The sequence below is a fragment of the Salvelinus fontinalis genome, chromosome 37 (genome assembly GCF_029448725.1).
Source record: "Salvelinus fontinalis isolate EN_2023a chromosome 37, ASM2944872v1, whole genome shotgun sequence".
NCBI lineage: Eukaryota > Metazoa > Chordata > Actinopteri > Salmoniformes > Salmonidae > Salvelinus > Salvelinus fontinalis.
In genome coordinates, this window is record NC_074701.1 from 24,714,614 (window position 1) to 24,732,450 (window position 17,837).

At 43.1% G+C, this 17,837-nt stretch overlaps 1 protein-coding gene across 3 annotated transcripts in view; it reads right to left on the reverse strand.

Annotated features, from left to right (window-relative positions):
- ccser2a (coiled-coil serine-rich protein 2a) overlaps positions 1–17,837 on the reverse strand; it is an 86,490-nt gene that overhangs the window by 19,277 nt on the left and 49,376 nt on the right. For all 3 annotated transcript variants that reach the window (XM_055902512.1, XM_055902514.1, XM_055902513.1), the window contains 3 exons: positions 6,937–7,054; positions 2,131–2,242; positions 1,641–1,830 (listed from right to left, as the gene is read on the reverse strand). In XM_055902512.1, the coding sequence (XP_055758487.1) occupies positions 1,641–1,830; positions 2,131–2,242; positions 6,937–7,054 (420 nt within the window). The remainder of the gene's footprint in view (positions 1–1,640; positions 1,831–2,130; positions 2,243–6,936; positions 7,055–17,837) is intronic.

A 17,837-nucleotide genomic window follows, 5' to 3' on the forward strand; every position in this document is an offset into this window, starting at 1 on the left:
CTTCTGTAGACAGGCCTTGCTCTAGCTAGCCTATAGCCAGCTGGGTACACTGATAAAGCCAGTTGCTTGTAGCTCAGAGAGATCAATTACGATTAAAGTAGAGCGTCATTTTACAGCTGCTGCCCACAGCACATCATCACAGCTCCAAAGAAAGATAATTAAGAAGAGAACATCTAATGGTGCCCAAGGCCAAACTACCCTGCTAAATACAGACAACAAACAGACAGACATACTTTCAGACTTTCTCAATTAGACATTTTTGTCATTTAGCAATTACATGACTATAATCAACAGCAAGAGCATTACTTAGTGTAACGAACCTTGCCTAGGTAGGCCTGTTTTATGATCCCCCTTAACAGGTTAACCCTTATTGGAGTAGTGGTTAGCAGGTCTGCCTACGTGCTGGGAGACCCGCAAGGGGCGTTACACTGTTGCCGTTTGCCACGATCTCTACATTTTTGCACAGTAAGAGGTCAAATTAACATGAATCAAACATGGGTACAAATAACGCACATTTATACACATCACTTTGGTCCCGATAAAAGATGTTCCTTTTTGGAGATAATTAACATATTCTCCGCTCTGACAAGCAAATCAAATGACTATCACAGAGAGTGGCTGTGTGGTGCTTTGTCATGTCACAGACCCTCTTTGGGTGCAGTTGACTTGTTTTGGAGGAATGTAATGTGCTGAGGGCTGTGAGGGCAAAGCCAATATCACCCAGCCAGACACTAACATAGATAATGGGGTCCTACAGGGCCAGACAGAGACACTGTACCGTCAAAAGCTGTACACTACTGATTAACTTCTCACACATCACATCACTGACTCTGTGTGTTTGTGTGTGTGTCTCTGTTGAATGGAATGTGTCATCTGACAGATCTATTAAGTGATTAGGAACCATAGGTAACCACAAGGGAGGAGGATTGGCTCCAGGAGTAATAACAGGTAAGAAGAGATGACTGACACACAGAATAAAACCCTGTGCCACAGCTTAACTGTTGCTCACTCTCAAGACATGGGCATGAGACATGGCATTCACAGTAAAGCCAGCAGCTATTTTCTACATCACAAAATGGATTAAACCAGTGCATCTCTGCTACACAGGCCTAAAGGGTCACTGTGACTGGCATGTGGCAGTGTAGATTTCTACTGCCTTTAAACTTCAGAAGCTTTCGGTCACCTGGATGTTTTGATGTGTGATAAACTCCTATAAAGCTACTGCTTAATAAAACATGTGCAGCCTCCGTCTGACAAATTAAAAACTCTAACGTGACATCATAGTTATCCTAATCAAGTGACATTTTATTGGACGCTAAATCTATTTGATTCTAAAAGGAGCTGACGCCAGTGACAAGATGTGATTTCCACTTGCTTAGTCAGTAAATAGCTCAAATCAACTAAGTGATTAGATTGGAATTGTATTGAGTTCCTAAAGACTGCCTTCGAGACTTTGAGGGTGTGTGTGTGTGTGTGTGTGTGTGTGTGTGTGTGTGTGTGTGTGTGTGTGTGTGTGTGTGTGTGTGTGTGTGTGTGTGTGTGTGTGTGTGTGTGTGTGTGTGTGTGTGTGTGTGTGTGTGTGTGTGTGTGTGTGTGTGTGTGTGTGTGTGTGTGTGTGTGTGTGTGTGTGTGTGTGTTACCTGTAATAAACTATTGAGTTTGAGCAGCTTGTTTTTCACAGAGCTGCAGTCCTGGGCCATGTGTTTGAGTGTGAGCTCATCCAGCGCCCCCAAGTAGCCATCGTGTCTCCCTACAGGAGGAAGAGGACGGGGGCCAACCATGAACCCTCCATGACAAGTGTAACCCTCATACTGCTGGAACACTGGACCCCTGGGAGAGAATGGATAGAGAGAGAACAGAGAAGAGAGAAAAAGAGGAGCATGTGTTATTATAATATTATAGAAAGAGGAGAGGCAGTAAGAGAATGACCTTTGCCACATTGACTAGGCTTAAATGGGAAAATTAAGTCATTTATCAAATGCACTCTGGCTTTATCCAGAAAATATCCAATAATGGCCAATCATATTTCACACAGCAGCTTTATATTCATAAATACAGCACACCTAGTAGACTATGTTGTGTTTGGTCTTTTTGCCATTTTCATGCTGTAGAACAGCTACTGCGTCTCACCTGTTGTCATTATGGAAGTGGTCTAGTCCATTCCAGCGAGGCTGTCTCCTCCTCCAGTGACCCTTTCGTCCCCCCCTCTCTGAGCGGTCAGAATGGGCCATCTCATCAGCGTCTAGATGGATGGATGGATGGATAGATCGGTCATCCACAAGGTAGCTTAGAAGTGTAAGTGTGTGTGTGTGTGTGTGTGTGTGTGTGTGTGTGTGTGTGTGTGTGTGTGTGTGTGTGTGTGTGTGTGTGTGTGTGTGTGTGTGTGTGTGTGTGTGTGTGTGTGTGTGTGTGTGTGTGTGTGTGTGTGTAGTGGTTCTATATGTTGCATGTAAACAGCAGAGGAGGCTGGTGGGAGGCTGAAATTGAATAAATGGAATGGAGTAGGGTTGTCCACGACAAAACAAATCTTTGTCGACCAAGAGTCGTCTGTTCTTTCGACGAATCAATCGGTCAAAATATTTTTTGATCAAATCAACTGTATTATGCACTGAGCTTGTCTGATGCTTTAAGCAAACGGTTTGATTAAATAATTAAGACACACAAATGACTGATTTGATTGTGCCAGGCTCAGACTTGCTGCGCTGTGTTAAAAAAAGACAGTATGACTGTGTGACTAGCACCTGAATCAGTAGACTATTAAACATACACTCATACAGGTAACACAAGCAGGATCAGTATTTTTTCTGTAGATCGGAAAGTATTCAGACCCCTTGACTTTTTCCACATTTTGTTACGTTACAGCTTTATTCTGAAACTGATTAAATAGTTTTTATAATCTGCACACAATACCCGCATAATGATAAAGCAAAAACAGTTTTTTATAAATGTTTGCAAATGTATAACATATTTGGAACTGAAATATCACATTTACATAAGTATTCACACCCTTTACCCAGTACTTTATTGAAGCACTTTTGGCAGCGATTACAGCCTCAAGTCCTCCTGGGTATGATGCTGCAAGCTTGGCATACCTGTATTTGGAGAGTTTCTCCCATTCTTCTCTGAAGATCCTCTCAAGCTCTGTCAGGTTGGATGGGGAGCGTTGCTGCACAGCTATTTTCAGGTCTCTCCAGAGATGTTCGATCGGGTTCAAGTCCGGGTTCTGGCTGGGCCACTAAAGGACATTCAGAGACTTGTCCCGAAGCCACTCCTGCGTTGTCTAGGCTGTGTGCTTAGGGTTGTTATCCTGTTGGAAAGTGAACCTTCGCCACAGTCTGAGCTCCTGAGCGCTCTGAAGCAGGTTTTCATCAAGAATCTCTGTACTTTGCTCTGTTCATCTTTGCCACGATCCTGACTAGTCTCCCAGTCCCTGCTGCTGAAAAACATGATGCTGGCACCACCATGCTTCACCTTATTTTTTGTATTTATTTTTTGACATATATTTTTAACTAACCTTTATTTAACTAGGCAAGTCAATTAAGAACAAATTCTTCTTTACAATGACGGCCTACACCGGCCAAACCCGGGCGACGCTGGGCCAATTGTGCGGCGCCCAATGGGACTCCCAGTTATGACCGGTTGTGATACACCTTAGGGATGGGCCAGGTTTCCTCCAGACGTGACGCTTGGCATTCAGGCCAAAAGTGTTCAATCTTGGTTTCATCAGACCAGATAATAATTTGTCTCATGGTCTGAGAGTCTTTTGGCAAACTCCAAGTGGGCTGTCATGTGCCTTTTACTGAGGAGTAGCTTCCGTCTGGCCACTCTACCATAAAGGCCTGATTAGTGGAGTGCTGCAGAGATGGTTATCTTTCTGGAAGGTTCTCCCATCATCCACAGAGGAAATCTAGAGCTCTATCAGACTGACCATCGGATTCTTGGTCACCTCCCTGACCACGGCCCTTCTCCTCAGATTTCTCAGTTTGGCCGGGGGAGCAGCTCTTGGAAGAGTCTTGGTGGTTCCAAACTTCTTACATTTAAGAATGATGGGGGCCACTGTGTTCTTGGAGACCTTCAATACTGCAGACATTTTTTGGTAACCTTCCCCAGATCTGTGCCTCGACACAATCCTGTCTCTGAGCTCTACAGACAATTCCTTCAACCTCATGGCTTGGTTTTTGCTCTGACATGGACTGTCAACTGTGGAACCTTATATAGACATGTGTGTGTCTTTCCAAATCATGTTCAAGCAATTGAATTTACCACAAATGGACTCCAATCAAGTTGTAGCAACATCTCAAGGATGATCAATGGAAACAGGATGCACCTGAGCTCAATTTTGAGTCTCATAGCAAAGGATCTGAATACTTATGTAAATAAGGTATTTCTGTTTTTTGCAAACATTTCTAAAAACCTGTCATTATGGGGTATTGTGTGTAGATTGCTGAGGATTTTTTATACATTTTAGAATAAGGCTGTAATGTAACAAAATGTGGAAAAAGTCAAGGGGTCTGAATACTTTCTGAAGGCTCTGTATATGGATGATTTATGAAGACAGGCACATTTAACAGTTAGGCTATTGATTATGGACCTAATTAAGTCAGGATGTACTCTCCTCACTTTTCTTAGACAATTAAGGCAAGGGCTGTTATCCAACGGGGGAGAAAGCACATTTGTTATAAAATAATTATATTTTTTATTTGTGTTGCACCATTGTTCTTACATAATATAACAATATACAATTTCAGTAGCACATGTCTTAGACTGATGGACTATGGCATCCCCACGGCCTCCACAATAAACAGGTGTCTTGTACACCATGATTTTATTGTTTGTTTTTTTGCTACTGCTCGACTAAAGAAATCTCGGTCGACCAACAGCCTATCGACCAAACAATCGACCAGTCGACTAAGTGGGGTCAGCCCTAGAATGGAGTCAAACGTGGCTTCCATTTGTTTGATGTGTTCAATACCATTCCATTCTGGTAAACAGAGTCCTGTATACACTCTGCCAAGCATACACAAACATTGCCTCATGGGACAAGATTAACTTAGGGGACTTTATTTGGTGTCTCACACACAACACAACACAACACAACACAACACACACACACACACACACAATACAAATAGTGAAATAATGATACTTCAAGCAGTTTTTCATCTCATAACACATTCACTGATTTGTACTGAATAAGACATCAAACCCAAGAAGAAGGCAGTTCTAGCTTCAAGCTAAGACCAACAGTCAGACAGTATGACTCTCAGGGGTTAACATCAACAGAGAAAATTAACAAACTCATACACACCCACAAAACACCCACCCACAAAATACTTACATTACAGACACAGACAGACACACAATTACTCTTCCAAATAGAGCAACCAAGGAACATAAATATTTGGCAACACTCTAATCAAACAAGCCATTAATGAACTGAGACAAAATAAAAAAGACAAACTGCATAAAATTGTGTGCCAGTCTTCAAATAACTCAATCTTACGGTTGTAGCATGAGAGTTCTTCAGCTGAGGACTAAACAAATACCTTACCCAGCCTCTCTCCACATACCGCAACTGAAGACGACCCCGTCTAAATAGTTAGCCCAGTAATTCCAGAAGTGAACTGCTACATTCCAACGTGCTCTGCAACATCCGTCAACTTCTTCTCAACATGTACAAAACTCAAATCCAAAGATTACAAATCCAAAGTGGTAAAATGAAGAGGGAAAAGAGTGGGCTAAAGTCCTAGTCAGCTTTTTAAAGGGCTGGAGAAACTCTTCCACCCTGCTGTCTGTTTCCAGAGAAACTCCCCAAGTGGCCAGAGAGGGAGAGGCTGGGGTGGCTGTGTCTGTGTCTGTGGCCAGGCTGGGAGTCACCGGCTTGGGCAGGGTGGGGAGAGACCACCAGGACCTCTCCTGTCATTGGAGCTGGAGCCTGCCTTCAGGAGAAAATAGCAGGGCCTCCTTTTCCCTTCTCCCTTTCCCCTTCCTGCTTGGCTGGCAGAGCCTGTGCCCATGGGAAGGAGGGAGGAAGGGGAGGAGAGGGAGGATGGGCCTAAGGCTATGCTACATTGAAGCTCTCTCCTTTCCTCCCCTCTCTTTAGGCCTGCCACGGAGGGCTGAGCATGGCTGGACCCTCTGTCCGCTCCCCTGTCCCTTAACTACGACCCCTCGCTATGACATAGAGCTATAAATAAATACGGTCTCTTTCCAGGATGCCGGTTGGATTCACAATCCTTCAGAGTGAACGTTCCTGTCACACACACAAACACGACACACTCAATGTAGCGCTCTGTGAACTGAAAAACCAGTCTGTGTGTGTTTGTGTGTATAGAGACAGAACGAGATGCACTTTGGGTTGTCTGTGAGTTTTATGGTCATAAAGGGACCCTTGTTAGCAATCCTTTGGCAAGACTGGTCAGCAGTCTCACACTGGGCCAAGTGTTTTCAGAGCAGTGGAAAGAACTGTATTCGCCATGAATGACACTGTCAGTATCGCATTCACAATACAGTGGAGAGACTTCATTACCTAAGATTCATGATCAATGACCGATGATCTCTGACGTAGGGAGTTTGTGATGGCTTGTATAACGCAGACACACACATAGATGCCCACACACACCCACAGCACACCTACACACACAAATACAATCCTGCTGTCTCTGAGAATAGAGACCTATTCACCAAAACTATCTCCTTACCTAATCAGCAGTTGAAATAGGACCAGAGGAATGTGTCATGATTAGAGATTAAATTGTCATTTCCATAGGTGTGCCATGATTACATTTACAGAATGGAATCAAGAGCTACACTCAAAAGGTGAGAGTGTCTGGTCACAGTGATTAGGCTATAATTGGAATGATTAGGGCTCTACTGAACCAATCATTAGTGTTGAGCACCAAGCCTGGGGAAAGATGAAGGAAGCGATGACTGTACCTGGAGCCACTGTTGTCTGTGTTCGTAGAGATCCGTCCTCAGGGAGGTCCACGTCCAGCATGAGGTCGTCGTCCTCCAGGTCAGCTGGCTCCAGGGGGTCCAGGTTGTTCAGAATGTCCTGCATGGTGGAAGAGACAAAAGTTGGTTCAATTGATGTTATGTTATTTCGATTCAATTTATATTATGACAATACTCAAGCGAGTAAGCCAACTGTTTTGTTTTGTCAGTTCACAAGAGATCCTCAAAAAAAGATTGTACAGAATGTCGGGGTATTTCAAAAAACATCTCACAACGCTCCCATCTGTAAAGGCATGATTAGTTCACTGATTTTGTCTGCCGGTGCAAAAGTAGTGAGTACATTTTTATGCTAACAGTTCTCCCTTTGAATCAGATTCTCACGGACAAACACAGGTTGTTATTCAAAACAACAAGAAGCAGAGTCGGAGACAACAAAAGATTTGCAGAAATGAATTTCTCAAAAGAAACATCACTCTTGAATGAGTATAATAATATAAAATCGGTAAGTATGTCTTATTATTAAAGCTAAAATAGTCTGCACTTTGCTTGTTGTTGAATTCAAAGCATAACATACCCAAAAGCAAAAAAGGCAAGAGTACAAATTATTACTTCAAAGTATGAAGTGTTGATTTGTACTCCTCACCTTTTTGCTTTCCAAAGCATCAATTCCCAGGCAATGTTGTGCTTCAGCAGAAAATGAAAATACATAGCGAGGCCTTTACTTGAACATGCACCCACAAAATGATGGTGGTTGGTGGTATTTAATGGATGTTGTGTTATTAAAGGTTAGAGAATGGTTATCTAAATCAAAAACTGGCATTGAAGCAGGGAGCCATGATAGAAAACAGAAAAATAACAATCCAATATCTTCTGATCCATACTTATATCTGCCAGTGCACCCAACTGAACTGTACTCAGTCTTTCTCCCACACGCCTGCTCTCCTCTGCGCCCTCCTCTGCTTTTTTACTACTTCTATTATCACCCTCTTTACTTCTCCCACTCTCTTTTTCCCTTTCTCTGTCCTCTTCCTCTCGTCTCCTCGCTCTCTTCCATTCTCCTCACCTCCTCCCCCTCCCCCACTCCATCCCTCTCTCCTCTAGAGGTTCCTCATGCAGAGCAGGCCTTAGTCACGGCACGTTGCTCGAGAGGAAATGGCATTTCACACTGGCAGGCTGCAGCTTAGCTGAGCGGGCCACATAATCTCCCCCAAGGAGGAGAAAAAGGCTGGTTGAATGAACTGGGAATCTGGGGTCATATTTCACACAAATCCCACTCCAGCTGACTGCCCTGGGGCTCTGACGTTGGAACCGCCAGCCAAACAGAGAGGACTGGGGGGTCCAACAGAACCACAGTACCACAGCAGGTCCCCATGTTGAAATGAAGATAGCTCCAGTGGTGGTCCCCTCAGTGGTGCTACACCTCCTGCCTGTTCAGTAGATGCAGACTAATGGGCAACTGATTTTTAGGATTAGCATGATTATCCATCTCTCTCACCATACATCTTTCATATAAAGATATTTCATTCATTGAGATTACACGTTGTTCAAATATATAATCGATTGAGGTTACACATTATTCACATTATGATTACATCAATTCAGGATGCATTTTGTTGTGGTTGTGCACAGGGACTGTAACATGCTATGGAAATTCCTGCACCATTCTGTGTTCCTCAGTCAGTTAACCTCACATTGCCCATCTTCTCCCTACTACCCTCTCAATCTGCACCCGGTGGGGAGATCAATGGAGAATAATAAACCAAAGGAAAAGCCTTGGCCCATTCAACCACATATTGAATTGAAAGTTCAAACAAACACAACTCTCTGTTCAGATATGAATCTGAGGTTAGCTGAGGCTCAAAACACACACAGATGACCTCATATGACCCACTAGTATATGACCCACTAGTGTGATTAATATATGATGTAGCTTTGCCCCCACAACCCAAGCCCTGCAGAACTTCAGCCTGCCTAACCCAGAAACGTAATCAATACAACATGAAACTAGAACAAATGAAAAAGACTAACTTCTGGGTAAATGATTGTTCTACTGTATAAGGAATCATGGGTACAAATATAAACATCCAAACGTCTAATACATCCTAGAGGGGCTTAAGAAATGAGTCTGAAACTGTTCAAATCAATAGCTGTCGCAGATTCTCAGACGTAGTCACCAGCCCCTCTGCCTGAGATTAGAATTATCATGGCATTTTCATTACATGTCCATTCTGCTTCCCATAACTCTCAATGAAGGCTTCAGAGCTGCCTGCAGACCAACTGCTGCTCCTTCAGTAGATCTTCACTCTAATTGAAGGACATTCCCAGACTAAATGTAACACAGTGGGGCTTACTGCAATGTAAGATACTGAAGATTTCAAAACTGTTTCTTTGATAAAAGACCAATACAATATCTCCAAATAAAGTTTTACTAACCTGTGTGTGAGTATGCCTCCACAATGCCTCCACAATGACATTATGTTGAACTTATTCTACACTGAAGTTCTGAGTTGAAAGCACTAAGCTTGTCCTTTAAATAGAAAATATGCCCTCTACCTCTACAATGATAGCACTTCTTTGTAATCCAATTATTCGACTCATTTACTGCTCTTGAACTAATGCATTTCCCCCAAACTCAATTCTCAGGCTCTAGCCAACTGCATATGACCATTCTCTGTGGTTCTACAAAGGATGTAATGTGGTGTAATCTAGGCGTCCGTTGCTGCAAAGGGCTTATTGACTTTTACAGGGACAATTAGAGGGTCACTATGAGCCCGGAAAGTGTTAGAGAGATTGATGAGAGCAGAACTTCCCTTCCAAGGACACTAGGATGATACTGACTTGGGCACAAAAGAGAGATGTAAGGTGAGATGGCCCCATAGCGCTGATCTAAGGTCAGTTGTGCTGCTGTAGGTTGGGACATTCAGGGTTGGGATGGTTAAAGGTGATAGGCAAAGGTTTCCCTGTACATTTAAAACTTTTTTTTTAGAACAGCTACATTTGAAAGACCTTCAAAATCGTGACTTGTCCAGATAATCAGAGACTAAAAACCAGTAAAACATAACATTTCTCATTAATTGTCATACCCCGCAGTCTGTTGACAGACGCTACGATACCATTTATGTTACGTGTGTCTGTCCACAAAAACTATGAGCTCACAGGCTGGATTTTGTACTGGTAGGAACACAAGCAGGATTTTCACATTTTCCATTAGATCCAGCTATTCCAGTGAGGAAATAATCCAGTGCCAGGATCATTTGCCCTCTGACTGTCTACAGTGACCTCGCATAAAGAAACGTTCCAAAAAGCGGAATCCGCATTGACCACCATAGAGAGTCAACGAACGTTGAACCCGACGGTCATATGGGCGGCAGAAGTGGTGGGAAATAGATCACTGCTCTATTTTCTCTGCTTCTGGTGACAGGTGCCCCTTCGTTCAGCCAACCCGAACCCACCAGAATGTGTTGGAGGGAGAGTTGTCGGTGTAGATTGGTTTAAATTCATCCAGATTTCAAATGGGAAAAATGGGGGACATTATATGAACGCTTTCATTTGCGGAAGCAGCAGCGGATTCTGACGCCAGTGTGTGAATACGGCTTGAGAGCGGCGGCGGTCGGATTTATGCTAAATGACAAGACAAGAAGCTGTTGTCCATCTAGCTGACTATAATAAATGACTTGAAACGACACTGTTTACAGGGTTTTGTATTTAAGGACAGTGCTAAAGTGGTGCTTGTATTTGGTGTGTGTGTGTGTTCTGATACGGTGTCTCTTTGTACTTGGCATGAGGGAATTAGGCCTTTCATAATTACACTACATACATCTCTCCCTCTTCGTTCCATTTTCATCCTCCTGTCATCTCTATTTGATGCGAACAGAGCTACGGGGATAAGTGAGTGACAGATTCGTCCTCCACTCTTTTCATAAACCTCTGCCTTCATTATGCCTCCTTCAACCAGGTGCCTGCCTTTGCCTTGCCTGCCTGCCCACACTTGACTGCTTTTATCAACTTCATAATCAATTCAACAAATCCAAAAGCAGCAAAGTAAAAGTAAGCCTGGTTTACATCAAGCAGGCTATATAAGGAAAGACGCGAGGAGGCAAAACTAGACAGTTTTAGAATGTTATGTTGTGGAACAAAATTAAGAGATTAAATGGAGACCTTCGACTATCACATTTAAAACAGACTAAGGGAGTTACTAATAGTTTCCACTGTGGTCAGCAACCAACAGGAAAATATGATGACTACATTGAGCCCACTAATCTTAGGGCTGACACAGATCACCGTCATCACAAATACTTTGAAAAAACAGTAGTAACCACTATCAACTGTGTTTCTACAGGTTCTGGCTGACGACACATTGGTTCAGTATAGCAGCTATAAATGCATGCAGGCGTATGTCATATACTAAGAGGGAAGACAGAAGGCAAGAGAGAGAAATAAGAAATCAATTAATTATCAGACAAGACAATGTAGGGACATGTTAGCTAATATCTAGGCTGCTTTGTTTGCCACGCAGAAATTGCCAACTAATATGACAACAGTCTGCTTGCTGAGTGTGTGTGTACTATAACAGCAGTGTACTGCAGAGAGAAAGGCTTAACACCTAGCTCATTTAGCTGCTAATGAATTAGGCTGTCACCACCCAGTGCTACAAAGCCTAACATTAGATCCAAATAAATAAATCAAGAAGCAGCAGCTCTGCGGCTTTGAAGTCAGAGAGGAGGCGAGGATTAGAGACAGCGCCGTCAGGAGCTTGCTCTGCCACTGAGAGGATATGTCTCACATGAGAGAAGCCGAGTTCAAATAAAAACACAGCAAATACTAGGTATCTGCAGAAATAAGGAATAAACAGGCCAAGGAGAGAGTAAGTGAAAAGAATAGAAGAGAGAGTGGCTTCACATTGTTTATTCCAATGTCTATCAGTGACAGCATTTCGGTGGAAATAGCCATTTCAGGTACATTAGAATGAATACAGACAGCCACTCTACAATGTGTCTTCCACTGGCTATTTTTAACCAAAGCACATGTTTTTATAAAAATGAAAGGCTACAGAAGTGTTCATACACGTTTTGATTTCACTTGGTTTTGAGAAACTTACCCCAACAGCGATAGACCTCCTCGGGCTCATTGGGCAGTATGAGGGGAAGCAGAAAACATGAACAACGGCTACAGAAACACCCAAATACGGCATTTTAGAAACAGCAAAGCTCCCAATATAGTGAGGCAGGTCTTTAGATGTTGTACATATCGTGTCATTTCAAACTTTATCCAGACTGTTATATTTCATTTTGTTGGACTCAAATGTTACTTTTTCATGCATATACATGCACTTACATTCTTGTTTCCATTGTGATGATAGTGACGGTCTCTATAGCAACCAAATCGAGCCAAATAAATATTAGCTGTTGCCATATCATTATAGCCCATTTAGGACATATCTTTGCCAATATCCACAAAACAGACAAGCATCAACTTTCATCTGCAGGATGCTTGTACAGGGGGAAGAATGGGAATGTGAACGTATCGCTCGAGTTCAACAAAATATCATGCCATTTATATCCAAAACAGAGATTAATAAAATGCTATTATAATGCATTAAAACCTCTAATATGAGGGTAGGAGTACTTCTAATTATGAAGCTGGCTGTCTACTACTCAACAGCAGGCTATAGGAAATCATCAAGTGAAAAACATGGAAACCAGGTGATGTACTTCTCTTACCACACACACACTTATGTCATATTTAACTTAACACTGCCATCAAGTGGAGTCATAGAGGTATTGCAACACAGCATAAAAAATTTTTTTGTCTGGGTTCTGTGTTATGAAGCTCTTTTACAACACAGGATCATAAGACGTTTGTCAGGTTAATCCAACACCAGACGACAGATCATCATGGTTGGCTGTTGCCTCTTAAGAGACTTGTCTGTCTACACTGAGTGTACAAAACATTAGGAACACCTTCCTACATCATCATCTGTACATCTATCACTCCAGTGTTAATCTGCTAAAATGTCATTACTTCGCTACTATTGCCTATTTATTGCCTTACCTGTTTGCACACACTGTATATTTGCACACACTGTATATAGATGTTTCTATTGTTGTTGACTGTACTTTTGTCCTGGCCAGGTCGCAGTTGTAAATGAGAACTTGTTTTCAACTGGCCTACCTGGTTAAATAAAGGTGAAATAAAAAAATAATAAAAAATACCCATAAAAACTTTTTTTTAAATCAACCAACACATTTGAGTTCAGTCATAAAATGTGTTGTAATATTTGTTCCATCTTTTCAGGGGGATGAAATTGAAATTATAGCTTAGCTCTGCAATGTTTGTTGGAAAAAGAGAGATACTTTGAAAAAAGTATCCTTTTCAATTAATCGAAAGTGAGACATGGCAATCAGCACAAAGGCAGTTTTTAAACAATGGATGAGCTTTTCTTAGTAATCTACTTGAGAACCATTTAGGGTTGAATAACTGAAGTTTTTAGAGAGAGGTTTAGTGCTTTTATATTTAATCATCTCAACCCACCCAATTCATATTCATTATATAGATAGGCACATTTTATCTTGTCTGGTTTAGCGTCCCAAGTTAAGCAAACATTTTTGCTCATATGATTTTAAAAATGAATCATTAGGAGTAGGCAGCGCCATAAGTGAGTAAACTGAGATATGACTAAGGAGTTAAATCAGGGCAATTTTTTTCCATAAATAGACAGGTATTTATCTCTCCGTGGTTGCAGGATCTTGTCTAGTTTTACAAGTTTTCTTTTGAAATTCCTTGTGGAGAGCTCATTTATATCTTTTGTGATATGAATACAAAGTATGTCTACTTCACTGTCAGCCCATTTTATAGGTAAACTGCAGGGTAATGTAAAAGTAGAATTTTTTAAAGATCCAATACGTAATATTGTACACTTATCATAATTAGGTTTTAGTCCAGAGTCCAGAAAATGTATCTAGATCTTCAATGAGACATTGCAGGGATCTAGCTTGCGGACTTAATATAAAACTTGAGTTATCGGCATTCATGGACACCTTTGTTTTTAAACCTTGGATTTCTAATCCTCTAATGTGGCTATTGGATCTGATTTGAATGGCTAGCATTTCGATGGCCATAACGAATAGATATGGTGACAGCGGCCACCCTTGTTTAACTCCTCTTGACAATTCAAAACTCTGAGAAGTAGCCGTTATTTAATATTTTACACATGGGGCTGCTATACATTATTTTTACCCATTTTATAAGAGGCATTTATAATTAAAATCCAGTTTTACTTTATCAGCTATAGATACCAGGCCTGGCCTCTTAGATGTTTCATGACGTTCTATTATTTCTAGTAGTTGTCGTATATATTATCTTCAATGTATCGTCCATGTAAAAAACCTGTCTGATCAGGATGAACAATACCTGGTAAAACCTATGCATTTCGCTAGTATTTTTGCATTACAACATTGAAGTGTAAGGGGCCTCCAGTTTCTTAGATAGACTGGGTCTTTATATTTGTCATCTGGGTCTTGTTTTAATAATAGAGAAATCAGACCTTCCTGCTGAGTACCTGACAGACTACCATTTCTATAGGAGTAGTTAAAACAATCTAACAATGGAGCTTTTAGTATATCAAAAAAGGATATACTAAGAATTACTTACCGTAATCTCCATTCAGTGGGATAGGATGGGACAGAATTTAGGGCTGGCTTGGAGCGAGCGGTCGCATTTGCATTCGCTCTGCAGGTAGTATAACTTTTCATTACATTTTATTACATTTCATTATAGTACAACGGTTTAATTTGTCTAACCTTAGCAATTTCTTCTTAGCTAGCTACTTAGCCGTCTGTGTATAAAAGATAATTGCGTAATCATCGTATTTCGTCGCCTATCGTAGTCCACACTGCTATCTGCCCAGCAGCTAGCAAACGTCCACCGTCTACCGTATAACTTTTCATTACATTTCATTATAGTACAACGGTCTGATTTTCATTTTCATTACAGTACAACGGTTTGATTTGTTTGATCTTAGCTAGCTACATAGCCGTCTTTGCATCAAACATAATTGTGTAGTTATTGAGGTTCGCCAGCCAGCTATTTTCGCCCTAACGTAACGCAACGTAGCCAACACGGCTAGCTAGCCAGCTTGCCACCGAATAGCAGCATTGTAGAAACGAGTGCATTACAACGGAACGACTTGATCAGTGTAGTGTTGGCTGACTACACAGTTGTCTTTGCTATCTTTGATTTGTATTTGTTCGATCTTAGCTAGCTACTTAGCTGGCTACATAGCCGTCTTTGTATCGGTGATAATTGTGTAGTTATCAAGGTTCGCTGAGGTTCGCTAGCCAGGTATTCTCGCCCTAACGTAACGTAACGTAGTAAACCCTGCTAGCTAGCCAGCTAGCCACCAATTAGCAGCACTGTAGAAACGATTACATTACAACGGAACGACTTGACTTGTGTAGTGTTAGCTAGCTACATAGTTTTCTCTGCTATCTTTGTATCTAAGATAATTGTGTAGCTTTGAGTAATTATCGGTTAGCTAGCCAGCTATTTTTCGCCTGCCGCGCTGCCGTCCTCCTACCTAGCCAACGCTGCTAGCTAGCCAACTTCTACCGAATAGCAGCACTGTAGAAACTTACATTACAACGGAACGACTTGATTAGCGTAGTGTTAGCTAGTTGTCTTTGCTGTCCTTGTATCCACGATAATTGTGTAGTTTAGAGAAATTTAGTGAAATTGTCGAGGTTACCTAGCCAGCTTCACTTTCAACAACGTAGCCACTGCTAGCCAGGCTACTTCACCAGCCAGCAGTACTATATCATTTTAGTCAATAAGATCTTGTATTTTATTTTTATTTTTTTGCAACGTAAGCTTAACTTTCTGAACATTCGAGACGTGTAGCCCACTTGTCATTCTAATCTCCTTTGCATTAGCGTAGCCTCTTCTGTAGCCTGTCAACCATGTGTCTGTCTATCCCTGTTCTCTCCTCTCTGCACAGACCATACAAACGCTTCACACCGCGTGGCCGCGCCCACCCTAACCTGGTGGTCCCAGCCCGCACGACCCACGTGGAGTTCCAGGTCTCCGGTAGCCTCTGGAACTGCCGATCTGCGGCCAACAAGGCAGAGCTCATCTCAGCCTATGCGTCCCTCCAGTCCCTCGACTTCCTGGCACTGACGGAAACATGGCTCACCACAGATAACACTGCTACTCCTACTGCTCTCTCTTCGTCTGCCCACGTGTTCTCGCACACCCCGAGACCTTCTGGTCAGCGGGGTGGTGGCACCGGGATCCTCATCTCTCCCAAGTGGTCATTCTCTCTTTCTCCCCTTACCCATCTGTCTATCGCCTCCTTTGAATTCCATGCTGTCACAGTTACCAGCCCTTTCAAGCTTAACATCCTTATCATTTATCGCCCTCCAGGTTCCCTTGGAGAGTTCATCAATGAGCTTGATGCCTTGATAAGCTCCTTTCCTGAGGACGGCTCACCTCTCACAGTTCTGGGTGACTTTAACCTCCCCATGTCTACCTTTGACTCATTCCTCTCTGCCTCCTTCTTTCCACTCCTCTCCTCTTTTGACCTCACCCTCTCACCTTCCCCCCCTACTCACAAGGCAGGCAATACGCTTGACCTCATCTTTACTAGATGCTGTTCTTCCACTAACCTCATTGCAACTCCCCTCCAAGTCTCCGACCACTACCTTGTATCCTTTTCCCTCTCGCTCTCATCCAACACTTCCCACACTGCCCCTACTCGGATGGTATCGCGCCGTCCCAACCTCCGCTCTCTCTCCCCCGCTACTCTCTCCTCTTCCATCCTATCATCTCTTCCCTCTGCCCAAACCTTCTCCAACCTATCTCCTGATTCTGCCTCCTCAACCCTCCTCTCCTCCCTTTCTGCATCCTTTGACTCTCTATGTCCCCTATCCTCCAGGCCGGCTCGGTCCTCCCCTCCCGCTCCGTGGCTCGACGACTCATTGCGAGCTCACAGAACAGGGCTCCGGGCAGCCGAGCGGAAATGGAGGAAAACTCGCCTCCCTGCGGACCTGGCATCCTTTCACTCCCTCCTCTCTACATTTTCCTCTTCTGTCTCTGCTGCTAAAGCCACTTTCTACCACTCTAAATTCCAAGCATCTGCCTCTAACCCTAGGAAGCTCTTTGCCACCTTCTCCTCCCTCCTGAATCCTCCTCCCCCTCCCCCCCCCTCCTCCCTCTCTGCAGACGACTTCGTCAACCATTTTGAAAAGAAGGTCGACGACATCCGATCCTCGTTTGCTAAGTCAAACGACACCGCTGGTTCTGCTCACACTGCCCAACCCTGTGCTTTGACCTCTTTCTCCCCTCTCTCTCCAGATGAAATCTCGCGTCTTGTGACGGCCGGCCGCCCAACAACCTGCCCGCTTGACCCTATCCCCTCCTCTCTTCTCCAGACCATTTCCGGAGACCTTCTACCTTACCTCACCTCGCTCATCAACTCATCCCTGACCGCTGGCTACGTCCCTTCCGTCTTCAAGAGAGCGAGAGTTGCACCCCTTCTGAAAAAACCTACACTCGATCCCTCCGATGTCAACAACTACAGACCAGTATCCCTTCTTTCTTTTCTCTCCAAAACTCTTGAACGTGCCGTCCTTGGCCAGCTCTCCTGCTATCTCTCTCAGAATGACCTTCTTGATCCAAATCAGTCAGGTTTCAAGACTAGTCACTCAACTGAGACTGCTCTTCTCTGTATCACGGAGGCGCTCCGCACTGCTAAAGCTAACTCTCTCTCCTCTGCTCTCATCCTTCTAGACCTATCGGCTGCCTTCGATACTGTGAACCATCAGATCCTCCTCTCCACCCTCTCCGAGTTGGGCATCTCCGGCGCGGCCCACGCTTGGATTGCGTCCTAC